The 17984-nt window shown below is 43.4% G+C and overlaps 1 protein-coding gene across 3 annotated transcripts in view; it reads right to left on the reverse strand.

The window, feature by feature from the left end:
• RFX4 (regulatory factor X4) overlaps positions 1-17984 on the reverse strand; it is a 167041-nt gene that overhangs the window by 61446 nt on the left and 87611 nt on the right. For all 3 annotated transcript variants that reach the window (XM_007165734.2, XM_007165733.2, XM_057556340.1), the window contains exons 5-8: positions 17563-17624; positions 13290-13503; positions 11765-11842; positions 4841-5004 (exon numbers count right to left, since the gene is read on the reverse strand). In XM_007165734.2, the coding sequence (XP_007165796.1) occupies positions 4841-5004; positions 11765-11842; positions 13290-13503; positions 17563-17624 (518 nt within the window). The remainder of the gene's footprint in view (positions 1-4840; positions 5005-11764; positions 11843-13289; positions 13504-17562; positions 17625-17984) is intronic.

The raw sequence follows: 17984 nt of genomic DNA on the forward strand, positions 1-17984 counted from the left end.
AAACACGATGATCCAAAACCTATGGGATGCAGCAAAAGCAGATCTAAGAGGGAATTTTATAGCAATACAATCCTACCTCAAGAAACAACAAACATCTCAAATAAACAATCTAACCTTACACGTAAAAGAACTAGAGAAAGAAGAAAAAACAAACCCCAAAGTTAGTAGAAGGAAAGAAATCATAAAGATCAGAGCAGAAATAAATGAAATAGAAACAAAGAAAACAATAGCAAAGATCAATAGAAGTAAAAGCTGGTTCTTTGAGAAGATAAACAAAATTGATAAACCATTAGCCAGACTCATCAAGAGAAAGAGGGAGAGGACTCAAATCAATAACACTAGAAATGAAAAACGAGACATTACAACAGACACCACAGAAATACAAAGCATCCTAAGAGACTACTACAAGCAACTCTGTGCCAGTAAAATGGACAACCTGGAAGAAATGGACAAATTCTTAGAAAGGTATAACCTTCCAAGAGTGAACCAGAAAGAAATAGGAAATATGAACAGACCAATCACAAGTAATGAAATTGAAACTGTGATTAAAAATCTTCCAACAAACAAAAGTCCAGGACCAGATGACTTCACAGGTGAATACTATCAAACATTTAGAGAAGAGCTAACACCTATCCTTCTCAAACTCTTCCCAAAAACTGCAGAGGAAGGAACACTCCCAAACTCATTCTATGAGGCCACCATCACCCTGATACCAACACCAGACAAAGATACTACAAAAAAAGAAAATTACAGACCAATATCACTGATGAATATAGATGCAGAAATCCTCAACAAACTACTAGCAAACAGGATCCAACAGCACATTAAAAGGATCATACACCATGACCAAGTGGGATTTATCCCAGGGATGCAAGGATTCTTCAATATAGGCAAAACAATCAATGTGATATACCACATTAACAAATTGAAGAATAAAAACCATATGATCATCTCAATAGATGCAGACAAAGCTTTTGACAAAATTCAACACCCATTTATGATACAAACTCTCTAGAAAGTGGGCACAGAGGGAACCTACCTCAACATAACAAAGGCCATATATGACAAACCCACAGCAAACATCATTCTCAATGGTGAAAAACTGAAAGCATTTCCTCTAAGATCAGTAACAGGACAAGGATGTCTACACTCACCACTATTGTTCAACATAGTTTTGGAAGTACTAGCCACGGCAATCAGAGAAGAAAAAGAAATAAGAGGAATACAAATTGGAAAAGAAGAAGTAAAACTTTCACTGTTTGCAGATGACATGATACTATACATAGAGAATCCTAAAGATGCCACCAGAAAACTACTAGAGCTAATCCATGAATTTGGTAAAGTTGCAGGATACAAAATTAATGCACAGAAACCTCTTGCATTCCTATACACTAATGATGAAAAATCTGAAAGAGAAATTAAGGAAACACTCCCATTTACCACTGCAACAAAAAGAATAAAATACCTAGGAATAAACCTACCTAGGGAGACAAAAGACCTGTATGCAGAAAACTATAAGACACTGATGAAAGAAATTAAAGATGATACCAACAGATGGAGAGATATAGCATGTTCTTGGATTGGAAGAATCGATACTGTGAAAATGACTATACTACCCAAAGCAATCTACAGATTCAATGCAATCCCTATCAAATTACCAATGGCATTTTTTACAGAACTAGAAGAAAAAAATCTTAAAATTTGTATGGAGACACAAAAGACCCCAAATAGCCAAAGCAGTCTTGAAGGAAGAAAACGGAGCTGGAGGAATCAGGCTCCTGGACTTCAGACTATACTACAAAGCTACAGTAATCAAGACAGTATGGTACTGACAAAAAAACAGAAATATAGATCAATGCAACAGGATAGAAAGCCCAGAGATAAACCCACGCACCTATGGTCAACTAATCTATGACAAAGGTGGAAAGGATATACAATGGAGAAAAGAGAGTCTCTTCAATAAGTGGTGCTGGAAGAACTGGACGGCTACATGTAAAAGAATGAAATTAGAACACTCCCTAACACCATACACAAAAATAAACTCAAAATGGATTAGAGACCTAAATGTAAGACTGGACACTGTAAAACTCTGAGAGGAAAACATAGGAAGAACACTCTTTGACATAAATCACAGCAAGATCTTTTTTCATCCACCTCCTAGAGTAATGGAAATAAAAACAAAAATAAACAAATGGGACCTAATGAAACTTAAAAGTTTTTGCACAGCAAAGGAAACTACAAACAAGACAAAAAAACAACCCTCATAATGGAAGAAAATATTTGCAAACGAATCAACGGACAAAGGATTAATCTCCAAAATATATAAACAGCTCATGCAGCCCAACATGAAAAAAACAAACAACCCAATCCAAAAATGGGTAGAAGCCCTAAACAGACATTTCTCCAAAGAAGACATACAGATGGCCAAGAAGCACATGAAAAGCTGCTCAACAACACTAATTATTAGAGAAATGCAAATGAAAACCACAATGAGGTATCACCTCACACTGGTTAGAATGGGCATCCTCAGGAAATCTACAAACAACAAATGCTGGAGAGGGTGTGGAGAAAAGGGAACCCTCTTGCACTGTTGGGGGGAATGTAAATTGATACAGCCACTATGGAGAACAGTATGGAGGTTCCTTAAAAAACTAAAAAGAGAATTACCATATGACCCAGCAATCCCACTACTGGGCATATACTGAGAGAAAACCATAATTCAAAAAGACACATGTACCCCAATGTTCATTGCAGCACTATTTACAATAGCCAGGTCATGGAAGCATACTAAATGCCCATCGACAGATGAATGGATAAAGAAGTTGTGGTACATATACACAATGGAATATTACTCAGCCATAAAAAGGAACGAAATTGGGTCATTTGTAGAGACGTGAATGGACCTAGAGTCTGTCATACAGAGTGAAGTAAGTCAGAAAGAGAAAAACAAGTATCGTATATTAACGCATATATGCGGAACCTAGAAAAATGGTACAGATGAACCGGTCTGCAGGGCGGAAATTGAGACACAGATGCAGAGGAGAAACGTACGGACACCAACGGGGGAAAGTGGTGGTGGTGGTGGTGGTGCGATGAATTGGGAGATTGGGATTGACATATATACACTAATATGTATAAAATGGATAACTAATAAGAAACTGTTGTATAAAAAAATAAATATTCAACTCCATTCATAATAAGATAAATGCAAATTAAAACTTCACTGAGACAAGTTTAAGTCACAGACCCTTTGAACCAGCAATTCAGCCCTTTAGGAATTTATCCTGCACCTATACTCCATGTAGTAGGATGAAGGGTTGTTCCCCCCCCATAATATGCCCACCTGGAACCTGTGAAGCTGACCTTATTTGATAAAAGGGCCTTTGCAGATGTGATTAAATTAAGGATCTTGAGACGAAACCTTGGATTAACTGGGTGGGCCTTAAATCCAATGACAAGTGTCCTTACGGGAGACGGCAAGACACAGAGTGGGAATCAATGTGAAGATGGGAGGCAGAGACTGGAGTGATGCAGCTACAAGCCAAGGAACGCCAAGGATAGATGGCACCCATCAGAAGCTATGAGAGAGGCACAGATCAGATCCTCCCTCAAAGTCTCTGCAAAGAACCAAGCCTGACAACACCTTGATTTTAGACCTGTGGCCTCCAGAACTGTGAGGAAATAACGTTTGTTGTTTTCAGCCACCCAGTTTGTAGTACTTGGTTATTGCAGCCCTAGGAAACTAACAAACTGCACCATGTAAAAGAATGTACTAAAAACATCTTTCATCACAGCATTGTAATAGGACAAGATTGGAAACATCAAGACAACTAATTAAACGCAATACAGAGGAACAATATGCAGGTGTGAAAAAGAAAAAAAACCTTTTTATAGACTGATGTAAAATGCTCTCTGTAGCAGTCCCAACAGGAAACAGATGACACTCAAAACTGTAGAGTTTATTTATCAGGGACAAGTCGTAAAGGCGTGGATAGGCACAGGAGAACCCATAAAGGTGACCGCTGCAACCGGGGGTTAGGGCCAGCAGGCTCTCATCCACCTCATGACCAAAGGACAACCTGGAGGGAGAGAGGCGGCCTGGAAGGCAGCAGAGCCCAGTGGAGGGACGTGGCCAGCCGGGGGTGACCTCATAGGGAGGGAGGTAGTGAGGCCATCTCCTGACTTCACTCTCCTCCCTCCCTTTGATCTCCCTTCTGACCCCCTCCCCACCACTGGCTGATCGGGGCTGGAAGCCAGAGGGAAAGGGAGCCCCGTAAAGTGTTCCATGCAGATCACCCTCCCCACCTACCCCTCACAGGGCAGGAGGCAGCATGGAACACAGCGGAGCCTGCAGCTGAAGGGGCACAGAAGCTGCCCAACACAATCTCCAAGACGTGTTTTTTTGAAACAAGGTACAGAACAGTATATGTAGTATGTCATCATTTGAGTAAGAAAAAGTATATGTCATGCACTGGTTCCGTGTGCATAGCAGATCCGGACGGGGCCCTAAGAAAATGACTGTATTTCATGCTCTGGGGAGAGGACCTGGGTATAAGGGAAAGAAGATTAGGAGGGAGACTTTTCATTGTGTAACATATTATCCTTTTTGAATTCTGAATGATACAAGAGGTTCAAAATATTAAATTTTATTTATACTGGAAATATTAAATTTTATTTATATTCAAAAATATAAATAAAATATAATATTTTAAAGTCCAATATTAATGGTCTTTACAAGGGAGGCCCCCAGACAGTGCATGGTTCTATTCAGTAAATGAGAAGCAGGAACGATACCTGCTGAGGACCAACCATGAGGGGATACGAGAAGAAGCGTGCCCACCTGTCAGGTAATGCCTGCAGCACGGTGGGCATCAGCACTCCGGAGATAGCTTTGTAGAGGATGGAGTCACACACGCCGACGATGTTCACCACCGTGGAGGAGCCCAGCACGGGCAGCATGTGGGGTGGCATTCCTTGCCAAAAGTGCAGAAGGAAACTTTGAACCTGTATCAACCCACAGAGAGAAGAACCGTTGAGGTTACACAAGGCCCTCCCAGCAGAGCCTTGGGACTCAGCGAAGGCCAGCCCAGTCCACAGCGCTATTCTCTGCTCCCCTTGCAGCAGCAGAGGCCGTCCCAGCCTGGGTGGCTTACGAGGCCCCGGAAGGTCCTCCTGTCCCAAGTCTTCACCCTGCCCATCCGGGTGCATGCCCCCTGCTGGAGAAGCACTTGGCCTGGCAGCCTGGGGTCTACCCTGCCCTGGGAGAGAGCAGTAGCAAGTTAACCCATCTGCCCCTTCATGCTTACCGTGGTCTGGGTAAAAAGTTTAAGAAAGGGAAGGTGGGATGTTGCTTCTAAAAAGCTCAGAGCACTACAACTATTCTTTGGACCTGCTGGTGCCTCGGGGACCCCAGGGTGTTCTGGAAAGGAAGGGAACATTGTGTGAGTTGCTGGTAAGAGGCCTATGTCTAGGAGGAAGAAGAGTAGGTGTCACAGACAGAAGTCTCTTGATACAACCTTGTGCGCCCCAAAAACGGACAAAGTGCAAAGGCCTCTTCGTGGCCAAATTCGACCATTTTCTCAAAGAGCCCTTGGTGCAGCCTTGGCTGGCTAGCGCCATTATGGGACGCTAGACAGTGCCATCTGGACAGTAAGGTACGAGGACACCCAAGCCCAACCACTAGCACAGGACAGAAATCCAGCGGGCACTCAAAATGGAGTTATTGTTATTAATACGAGGAGAGCAGGCCCCCGACCCTTGTGTCTTCCAGGGTCTGAGTTGGAGGTCAGGGAGAGAGCAGGTGGGGGGGTGGGACAAGATAAGGGAAGTGAAGGGACACGGTAGAAGATGGTTATCTGGTACGTATAATAACACTAAAGATACCTAGACTTCAGCTAACATTGAGGAGTGACTCATCTTAAAGTTAGGGAACAAATAACTGAAGTTTTGTGAATTCTTACAAGCTCAACTTGGTTCCTGTACTATGTATCTTTCTTTCCTCCACAGATGGGCACTCCTGAACTCCTGGTGTACAGCGCTGCCCACATCCCTGGTTCCCCAAATCAATCCTGACCCAAGGCAGGAGGTCATTTAGTACCCAAGTCTAACACTTTGGAGGTGGTATTATTAATGGCGTCAGCGTTCTGTATTTATTGAGTGCTGCTATACGCCAGGAACTTAGCACAGGTTCTCTCAGTTAATACTAAAGCTTAGGATCACTGCTCCCATTTTGTAGAGACATTAACTTATTTGTCCAAAGCCAGACAGCAAGTCAGGGAATGGATGAATTTGTCTTTTCACAAATCAGTCTAGTGGCTAGTTGGCTCTTCACATGGGCTTCTACCCCATTCCTGAGACCTATGCCTCTTCTTGGACTGCTGCCCACATCCCAGCTTTCTGCCCCAGCCTGGGGACCTGCAGTTGTCCTTCAAGCCCCTCTTAGGAGTAGGGTCTTGCTTTCCTTTGACCAGGCTACCTCTGACCCCAGCTTGGTGACCTGAGCTCAGCCTCGGATGGACAGAATTCCCTGATCCCCACGGCCAGGCTGGAATTCCCAGCGTAAACACTGGATGGGAGGCTTGGGGGGTGAGGAATGAGGAGAAAAGCATGCCTCCTGACTTCCTAGAGGAAAAATGGTGATTTCCAAAAACAGGATCAAAGTGGTAAATGAGGTCAGGTTTGTAAATTATGAAACTCAAAGTCACAGTTCTGTTAATTCCACGAGAGTGAAAATATTGCAAAGTTTACAACAAGATTGAAAATTAAAACCAACAAAAAAAAAATCCAATTGAGTAAAGACTGCCTTCCAGGGTTCTAATCCTGTCACCACTACCAACTAGGGGTATAATATCTCTATGCCTCAGTTTCTTTACCTGTGAAATGGGAATAAAAGTAGTATTTACTAGATTTTGGTAAAGATTCCTAAAAAGTACTTATTACAGTGGTTGGCACATAGTAAATGCTCAATAAAGGTTAGCTGCTATTATTATTACTATTATTATTGTTATTATTTGTATCATGGAGGCACTACAACTATGAGGCCCAAGAAATCAGTCCACTGCCCTAAGACATTTGAGACACCCTTGCCTACGTTTCTGAGCGTCACCCACCTAGGATCCCCATGGTGGCTCTGCTCACCTGTCAAGGTTCCTGTTCTTATTGGGACACGTGGTGTCTGACTGCTGGCTGCCTTGGGCCTGGAGGTGGCCACACCTCTTAGACAAGGTGCTTACCCTCCAGACAACCCTCTGCTGTCCCCGGATTCCATCTCATCCCTGGGCACTGGCCTCTGTCTGGCCAGGTCCTGGACCTCCCTGCCTGTCCTTCCAACTCCAAATAAGCATTGCCCAGTTGATTCCTAGTATTTGGTAGATTCTGAATTCATTTGCCTTTCTAAGCTCTCCTTGCATGTAGCCCTACTCTTTTTTTTTTTTTTTGTGAGCAGTCAATTTCCAGCAGAAATTCTGGAAAACATTAGCTGCTGTGTACATTAAAACAAATCTGTAGAAAGTCACTCTCATTAGCAGCCATCTGTCTTTTCCAAGTCTGTTCAAGTGGCACAGGGAGTCCTGATCAGTCCTGGTACCGGGGCAGCCTTTGTAGAGGGCATATTATCCAGTTTTGACCTCCCTTCCTACTCTGCATTTAAGAGCATTTAATGTCCAGTGGACTAGTTCCTCAGAGTGAGAAGAAAAAGAAAAGGAGGGAGAACAGTGTAAAGCTCAAGGGGTGATACTTGGAAGTCAGGGGTGAAATGGACAGACACAGTGTTCATATCAGGAGGCTGAGCCAACAGGACCTCCTGATAGACTAGATACGAAGCGTGAGGGGAAAAGAAGAACCGAGGTTTGTGGTTTGAGCAATTGTGTGTGGTAGTGGCAATCTAAGACTTGGGAAGAACAAATCTGGGAGCGAAAATTAGAGCTCTGATTAGACCACCGTAAGTTAGACGGCAAGTCATTTGAATCCGGAGCTCGGACTAAATAAATATATACATATGAGAGTTACCAGCCTTTACAAAATGGAGATGGTGTCTACCTATTAGTAGGATGAAATAAGATAACTTATAAGATGCCTGGCATGATGAAGCCATTTAACAAATGGAAACATAATTAGACAGAAGGGAGAAGTTCTCCTTACTCCTTGCAAGCATAAATGGTGAACAAATCAGGGGTAAATGATTGAAAATGATTATTTAAACCAAGTTTCCTGGATTATCTACTTTAGTCCCTTGAACTCCCAGCCCTTTTTCTCTCTGTTCAATGAAGTATCAGGAGATGATTTCCTTAAGAATACCTAAGTAAGTTTCCTATTTCTTTTCCATGCCTATGTTTAGTTCATTCCTAATATATTGGCACCTTGTGGAAACATATCTGATGATTTCCAGTCATGGGCACTTAATTGTTACAGTGTTAAAAGGAACTTGACAAAACAATAACTACCAAAATACCTACCACTTATTATGCTCTGAGTTTGAAATCAGATACTTTATCTATACAATTTCCATGTAATCATCACAATTTTACTATGAGGTAGATATAGTAATTACCTCCATTTCACAGAAAAAGAAATTGAGGCTCAGAGAGGTTAAGTACCTTGCTCAAGGTCACAGGCTAGTAAGTGGTAAATTTGGGACTCAAACACAGGACTATCTGATTTTACAGCTCTCTGTGCAATGTAGTTTGGAGAAGGCTTTGCAGCAAGTCCCCTACATGCAGATTTGGACTCTTTGTGCTTGCCTGAAAATGCTATAAGTCTGTGGCGGTTTTCCATCCATCCACCCATCCACCCATCCACCCATCCATCCACTCACCCATCCATCCATCCACTCACCCACCCAAGAAACATTTACTGAGAGCCTGAGAGTATAGTTGACCTGGATACAGTAGTAAGCAAGACAAACAAGGTCCCTGCCCTCAAGGGCTTCCATGGTGGTGGTAGGAGACAAACAATGAACAAGCAAACAATAAGATAATTTAAGATTGTGACACTAGTATACATTGTGACCTCAACGGATATTAAAGATCTTGAAGACCTGAAACAAACTATACCATCAACGTGTACCAGATGCATCCACCATTTATTTACCAATGACTTTTCTCAGCTGTAGGAGAAAGCCATGCCCATCAGAGGTAAAATACCCCCTTCATTCTTTTGTGTTTGGGTAGAATGAACAACATCTCCATCAGCCATCTCAAAAACAGCCACAAATACCCCTGCCCAGGGGTGGAAAGAATACTGGACCAGCAGTGTTAGGCAACAAAGATCTAACCAACTGTGTGACCTCTCTTAACTCTCTGGTTGACGTATCTGACGAGAGCAAGCATTTGTATGACCTTTTACTGGGCACTGTCTCATCTCCTCCTTCCAGTAATCCTGTGAACTGGATAGGCAGGGATGATATTTTTATCTTCATTTCTAGGATGAGGAATTGAGCCACGTCTTTTTTTTTTTTTTTTTTTTAATATTTATTTATTTATTTATTTATGGCTGCATTGGGTCTTCGTTTCTGTGTGAGGGCTTTCTCTTGTTGCGGCAAGCGGGGGCCACTCTTCATCGCGGTGCGCGGGCCTCTTACTATCGTGGCCTCTCTTGTTGCGGAGCACAGGCTCCAGACGCGCAGTGAGCCACGTCTTGAATGCAAGCCTAAGCTCCAAGTCTAGCACTCTTCCCGCAGGAGCACTCAAGCCCTCACAAGGTTTCTGGACCATATACTCTGCATCCTAATTGCTGGCGTGCATGCCTTTTTTTCCCCTCAAGACTGTGTCCCGTCACCCCATTTCTGGGGGCTAGAGCAGCAAACGGCACCATTAGATGCCCAACAAGTGTTGGAATTAATGAATGGAGTTCAGTGAAGTGAGATGATGATCAAGTTTTGAGATGTATAAAGCTAGATATGAACATAAGGGAGGACTGTCACCAGTTCTGTTGTTAGTACTTGTTGCAGAGAGGGACAGCTATCCACTAGAGCTCCTCTTCCCTAGTAGTATAAGCTGCCGCCAGGACTGTCACCAGTTCTGTTGTTAGTACCTGTGGCAGAGAGGGACAGCTATCCACTAGAGCTCCTCTTCTCTAGTAGCATAAGCTGCCGCCAGGACTGTCACCAGTTCTGTTGTTAGTACTTGTGGCAGAGAGGGACAGCTATCCACTAGAGCTCCTCTTCTCTAGTAGGAGAAAAGCATGCTGCCCAGTGAGGGGCCACACTTCCCAGCTCCCCTCACCTCAAGGTGGGGCTGTGAGACCAGCTCTTGCCAATAGACTATGGGCAAAAGTGATGCATTTTATTTCTGGGCTGACAAGGTTAAGAAGGGGGATGTCTTCCCTGTAATCCTTTTCCCCATCCATCAGCTGAACAGAGGACTCCAAGGATCTAGGGCAGGGTGTGGCCACAAGGTGGAAGAAGCCTGGGTCCCTGAACCACCCCCAGAAACCAGCCTTCCAACCAAGGGCGTCCACATTGGATTGTGACATGTATTGTCTCACCGTGTTAAGACTTGGGGCTTATCTGTTACAGAAGCCAGTGTTGTCTTAACCAATCATGTGTCATGGTTTGCCCAGATCTCCGTGCACTGCCTTTGATACGTGAGACATAGCCAAACTACAATACGAGAGAAAGCAGTGAGTTTTCTTTCTTTAAAAAGAAAATAATTCCACTTGAATGGTCACTCAAGGAATTTGGGAAATTTAAGAATCTAGTGGATGAAAGTCAAGAGCAGGAAGAATAGTCCTTCTCTGCCAACACGCTGCCACCTCTTCTGGAGCCGTGTCTAAGAACCGAGCGATAGCTCACATATGGTGGTACCACTGCTACACCGGGCTCCTGAGGGAACAGTAAATAAGCTGCACAAGTACTGGCAAGTGCTCAACAAGCATTCACTGCCTTACCTAACCCTCTTCCCCTCCATCTCCAACAGCACATGCCCTCCTAAAACACACAAAAAGGGAATCTCCAGCATCTTTTTCACCAATAACTAATGATTTTTATAGCCCCTATAGAGCCTGGGTTGTCTTCCCTGAAGTTGAATGCCCACACCTGATCCCAGGGTGGTGTCTTTGGTTTAGTTTTTTTTCTTTTTTTCCTGCCTGAAAGGCATTTTCTTTAAACAGAAAGGCCTCAGCTTTATGGGGTGAAGTGTGTGGTTTCCTGCCATCCTGTTGGAAGATTCTTTTGGATGGCATTTTAGGCAAGAAGATTTTATTGTCTCTTTGGTCATGTAACCAGTGCTTCAATCCTCCCTTATTTCTCCTCTCCATTCCTTAACTGTAATATTTTTAAATAAAAATGAAATGAAATTCTTAGATTGTCTGTATTCAAAGATGGCCCTACTGGCAGTGTTAGAGGGACATGGGGACCAGACCTTGAGAATGGAGGGTAACTGGCTCCAAATGCACTGAAGTGGATGAGCCTCAGGAAAAGGTTAAATCCAAAATAAAGAAAAGCTTTCCTTTAGTTTTTCTGAATGTATAATTCTGGGTGTAATGATACCTTGGCAAAACTGTGTTCCCAGGAGGCCAACTAGGCAGGATACAGTTCACTAGACAGAGCAACTAAAAAGCCTTGCCAACTGCTATTCACACTGAGAATCTGTAAAATGGGGATAGTAACAGTGCCTGCTTCCTAGGACCACTGTGAGGACTAAATGAGCTAATGTACACCAAGGGCTTCCAGAGGCCTGGCCACTAGTAGGGAGCTCATGAAACAGAAGCTAGTGTTATCATAATATTTTATTGCAGAGTATTCATAGCTCAACACTTGTTGACCTACCTCATCAAAGTTGGCTCTTATTACAGTGTCCAGTATTCTCTGACAGTGTGTTCTGTACATCATAATAAAGGTAGAAACCTGTGAGGGGTGAGGAGGGATCAACAATAAAGGCATAGATTAATACACGTTACTTCTGCCCTTGGAATTTCAAGTCATTTATTCTCTGTTGAGGGGATGAAATTCGCCTAATTCCTACTCATCCTGCAAGACCCAGACAAAACTCATTTTCATTAGGTGGGGCCCGCTGACTCTCAGCTCCCTCCTCTGTGCTCCCATAGCACCTGAGTGTGTTTCTCCCTCAGAGCACTCACCCTGTGGTACGGAAAGCATGGGTTTCTCCCTCTGCCCCATCTCCACCCCCTGAAACTGTGGACTCTGGGAAAATAAAAATAGCATATTATTCATGCTTGTGTATCCAGCATTTAGTACAGTGCCTGGCACATAGTAGACGCCTTCCAAATTAAATTCTCATCAGCTGATATATTAAAAAGTTAAAACCCAGCATGTACTCATAAGAGGAGGTGCTTTTGCCCAAATCACAAAAAGACATTCGGAAATTCTCTAGAATCTGCTTAGCAAAAGGACTGCATCTCCAGCTCCATTTAACTAAGAATTTTAAAGCAATGGTACAGGAAGTTTGTTGAGAAAGAAAGCAAATTTGAGAAAAAATAAGGATTTATCTAGTTCTTAGATTTAAAGCATTCTTTCCAGGTATTCTTTTTGCTTTAGAACCTTGATATATGTTTTATGTAAACTTAGTTTACTTATGCAAGCATCTGTCTCCCTGCTTGACTGTAAGCTTCCTGAGAGCAGGACTCAAGTCTCATTCACCACTGCATCCCAGTGTGATACATAGAAACTCATCACCTACTGGCACACTGGGCAGCACAAGATAGGTGCACTAGGATGTGATCACCCAGGGGAAAGTCTCCAAGTTTGTGTTTCCAATTATTTCTTCCCAATACCCTATGGCCCAAACTATCCGATTCACTATACCTATAAAATCTTCTTGGTCTATGGGACGATAATTTCACCACATCCTCTGCAGCACATGGGAAAATAAACTTTATCCTATATAAAAGCAATCCAGAGGAGGGGGCCCTTGTGAAATGAGACAGTGCAACATCATAGATGGGTAGGAAGGTAGGTAAGATAGATAGGTAGAGAGATAAACTTTTAATTTTAGAATAGTATTGGGTTGTAGTACAGTTTTGAAGATAGTTCAGTCAGTTCCCTTATAGCTCAAACCCAGTTACCTCTACCGTTAACATCTTGCATTAGGATGGAACATTTGTCACAACTAATGGACCAACACGGATACATTGTTATTGTCAACTAAAGTCCACACTTGAATCTGATTTCTATCTTTATATTTTTAAACTCACCATTTTGCAATAAAAGTGTGTGTGTGTGTGTGTGTGTGTGTGTGTGTGTGCACGCTGTGGTGTGTGAGAGAAAAAGAGAGAGAGAAAGAGAGAGAGAGAGAGAAACCACCCACTCCCAGCACCACTTCAGACATGGTCACCTTCTCCTCTGGCAGACTGGCCGGCAGATTTAGATCTTTGACATTTGGAAACTCTGGCAGCAATGTTCCAAGTTTGGACCGGGGTGAATATGCCACCGTCTGTTTGCTCACTTCTTTCTTGCCCGTCTCGCTCACCCAGGCGGCTCCTTTCTTGGAATACATCACATCATAATATTGGGAGCTTTCCTTCACCGCGATGCCGTAGTAATGATACCTGGGCCACAAAGGAAGAGAGAGAGACCCACATGCACCCTCATCAGGTGGGGGTTCCTGAGCCGCAGGAGCCCAAGGCCAAAGACGGCTGGACCCATCCTCCCTGAGCTAGAAGAGTTAACTCCTCCGTAAGGCTCAACATGTTGGAAGTCTAGAATTAAACCAAAGTTCCATGTTGCCAGCCATCAATCAGACAGGTAAAAATAACCAAAATTGCCTCCTACAGAAAATGTTAAGTCAAATACTTTGCAAAGCAGAAAGTGGGATAAAAAAATTTCCATTTGTACTTAATCTGTTATATACAGGGACCCAAGAAGAAGAGTGTGTTTATGACTGCTAACTGTACCACCAGCAAAAATTCACTTGGCCTATGTTTTTCTTAATCAATAAATGGCAGTCTTAAAGAACTGTATCTTTAAAAAGATAAACTCAGTGTCTCAGTTGACACTGAATGTAAGACAAAGACCAGGAACTTTTATTAACTCAGAATGGGCTTAATAACAGCAATGTTTTCAATTAAGACTAATGAGGGATGGAGGCTGCATTTTGCTTGGGTTTTAGCTGCAATCTATTGAACACTTGCTATGTGCTGGGCACTTTGGAAAGTGCTTTACCTACATTAATTTGTAAAATAATTCTATGAAATGGGGATTATTATAATCTTTCTACAGATGAGAAAATGGAGGCAAGAAAGCTTAAGTAATTTGTTCAAGGTCATATGGCTGTTTAGGGGAGGAAGCAGGTTTGTCTGACTACAGAGGCACTGTGCTACACTAAGAAAACACACTACATGGTGGTGTTAACAAACTTTGATGTTTGTCAGAGCCACTTATGGAGCGTAATAAAAATACAGATTCCAAGGCCCCTTCCCAGACCTAAGGATTCAGAACAGGGAATAGGGGCCAAGAATCAGCACTGAAACGAACACCACAGATAATTCTGTTGCACGTCCGTTTGAGATCAGCAAGCCTGCTGGGTTAGGCCCCTGCATTACATTCCTGGCTCTATGAGACTGCCATTACCTACTATTGTAACACAGCAGCTAACAAGGTACTAAGTGCTTTACACACATTGCCCGATTTCATCTCACAAAACCCCTGGGAGGCTAGAACTAATTATTATCCCCATATTACAGACTAGGAAACTAAGACCCAGAGAATTTAAGTAACACACCCAAGATCATATAGTGAGTAAGCAGTAGAGGCAGGATTTGAACCTCTAAAAGTGCTTTTAAGCGCTGAGCCAGTGATTGTCAAATTTTACTAATAATAAGAATCACCTACAAAACATATTAAAATACAGACTCCCAGGCCCTGCTTCCAAAGATTCTGATTTAGCAGATCCAGAGTAGATTTTTACAATCACATGGCAATACTAATGTAAGTAATTCATGGACCTCACTTTCAGAAACGCTGTACAACGTATTAACTACTCTTTTCTACTCATGGAGATATGGTGGTGTCAGTCACGAAATAATACAAAAGAGAAAGCAGTCTGAGTTCTGGGAGAGGCTTCCCAGGGAGAGGAGAGCTGAGCACAGGTAACCTTCCCTCTCCCCGCTCCCCCTTCACTCCTAATACCATTCTGTGATACTTCTGCTTAGTGGGCATCTCGCGTCTATCTGAATGCCTCCTGGGATGAAGCACTCGGGCCCTCCGAAGGTAGCCCAGTTCATTTTAGGTCGGTGTAGTGATCAGAGAAAGTTCTTCTTTGTGTTGAGCTGATCTCTGTCTTCTGCGCCTTCTACTTCCCAACTGTCATAACTGCCTTTCCACCTGGAGGGCACTCCTTTGGTAGTGGGGGCGGGGGGCGGGTTCCATTTGCTCTGGAAGCCCCTCCAGGCGGGAGGGCAGTTATGACACGCCTCCCTAACTTTCAAAGTCCCCCCTTACACTTTCTTAAGATCAAGCTAGTAATAACATGTTCATATCAGACTGCTTCTTGATTTTTCAGACCGTATGTTGCTAGAATTGGCAACTGCAGTGAAGCCAGTGCTCTGACCACTTCTCAGTTTTCTATTTCAGGTCTGTAAGGCACGTCAACACACTCTCCATCAGCACCCCCCCCAATTTATTCTGTCAAAGTAAATTTGCTGAGGGATTTTCTCTATAAGGCCAAGTGGCATGTTGGAGACTAGAGCTTCTTATTACCTTTCAATTGGTTGAAGGTGAGACCAACCTTGGAGGATCCTTATGGAGAGGATACAATGAAACTGAATTTTTAAAGAAGATATTGCCCAATTTGCCAACCTCTAGGTTAAAGAAAAAGAAAACAAAAAAAAACAAAAGCAGGCTCTTACATGTAGACAGAAGGAAACTTTCTCCAAACTTATGCAGGATGGGAAACCATGCTGTTCTATCTTTACTACTTTTACTGCCTGTCTTTACTATCTATCTTTACTATCTATTTGTACACTTTTATCTCAGAAATGGGCAACAATGTATTGGAGCCAGTGACTCTAAAAAGACCATAAGCTGGAGAAAAATAATTCCTTTCCATTCATTCAATAGTCTTCCAACCATCCTCTTCTCTGTGATTTCCCCTTATGTGCCAACCACTGTGCTCACCAGCAAACAAATAAGGAAGAATCTGGGTTTTCTACTCTATACTCTTACTAGGGCTGAAAGCTCATTTTTAAACAAATACTGGAATTTTTCATTATGAATGAGATTTATTCATCAGAGGAGTCACCCTGAAAAAATTATTAGAAATTTATTCCAAAATGTCCCTTGCTCAAAAATTTTCTGTCTCTTTGGAAATTGCCCCCAGAGCTTCTGAGCCACATGAAAAAAATGAGTCTCGTTTATTTTCAGAACTTTACTAAAAAGGGTTTCCCCCAGTTTGATCATCCACTTTCCACTTTCTTTACCTAATTTGGCTCCAAAGTTAAACCCACCCTTGCAGGACGGGAATGTGCTGCCTGGGGATGGCCGGGGTTAGAGTCGGGGGGCAGTATTGGACATGCTGCTTTTGAAACACTTTTAGTGACAAGTCTTACAAGTCCTATGTGGTTGTTGTCTTTTAATAAAAAGTTTCATTATTTCATAAGTCAGTATGTGTTGATCTGCTACTCAGCATGGTAAAAACGTTTAGAAATGCTGAATAAGGCACCCTCTAATGGAATCACGGTGTACAGTAGTATAATAAAGGTTCTGACAAGTCCTGCATAAAGGAACCTGTTTAGCTCAGTGCTTACCAAACTTACATGGCCAACAGACTTTCTTCATGGAACACCTAGTCACTTCCAACAGTTTTTTGAAACACCCTTCGAGGCAAGTCTCTATAAATCCAGATTTTAGTGAAGCCTGGGCAAAAAAGGCAGAGTCCCTTCCCATTGACTCTCACCTGGGAGACAGGCATCTACACAGCCTCTCACTCCTCGGGTCACCTCCTCAGTAAGCCCTTCCAGGGCTACCCTCTCTAAACCAGGCCAACCTTTTGTTATTCTCTAGGACAACCCTCTTCACAATTTGATGATCTTTTTTTGTCTGTCTTCCCCTGGAGAATACATGTTCCATCCAGTAGGGCGGAAACCTGTTTGCTCGTGTGTCCCCAGCACTTAGCACCATTTATCTGACATGCAGAAAATGTGAAGCAAACATTGGCTGGTTGGTTGGTTGACCGAATGGATGAATGGGAAGCGGTACACCCTGGGTACCACAGCATGGCTGAAGCTTTCCGCCCCATCTCCCTTGCAGGGATTGTTACAGGGTTGCTTCTCTGGCAGACTGGATACTGTCAGAGTAGAGTTTGTTGACCAAAACAAGCCAAGCAACCTGGAGATTGGTCAAGAAACCACAAGGCGCTCCTTTTAAAGAATGCCCAAGACTCTGTCACAAAAACAACTAAAGGCAGGGTGGCACCATGTCGGATTCCTTAAAGCAGCTGGCCTTTTGGGCAGCCTTTCTCTCAGGGCTCCTGGGACAGGGGGCCACTCTCGCCAGCCACAGACTTCCCTCGAGGCCTGCGGACTGAGCTCAGGATGAAAGGCCTGGGGTCCGGACCTGACTGGAGGCCCGTGGACGTGCACTCTGCAGGTGGAAAGGCTGTCGGTGCTTACTTGGACTGTCCTCGGGTCCCGAGTCTTCTGGTGGTTAACTGAGGAAACTGCTGCCTTATGATCTGTAAGTCAACACAAGCATCAGTTACGCACTGGGAAAAGCTGGGAGCACAGTGACGGACTTTACAAACAGCAATCTAAAGAATGCAGGAAAACATACACCCTTGGTTGCGATGACTTATTAGGAGTCCAAGAGGAACCCCGAGAAGACCACTGGTGCTGGGGACGCCGGGGGGGGAGCACCTGAGTGACGGTGGGGCTCTGGATCCTCAGGGGGGGTCTCACTTGGCTGCTCTGGGCTTCACCCCCCTCCTCACAACGTAGGCAGTGTACGCTTTCATCCAGAACATGTCACCCCTGTTTACAGCCCTCCAAAGGCTTCCACTGCACCTGGAACTCACCCCCACCTCAGCCTCTGTAAC

Source organism: Balaenoptera acutorostrata, chromosome 11, assembly GCF_949987535.1.
Source record: "Balaenoptera acutorostrata chromosome 11, mBalAcu1.1, whole genome shotgun sequence".
Classification (NCBI taxonomy): Eukaryota; Metazoa; Chordata; class Mammalia; order Artiodactyla; family Balaenopteridae; genus Balaenoptera; species Balaenoptera acutorostrata.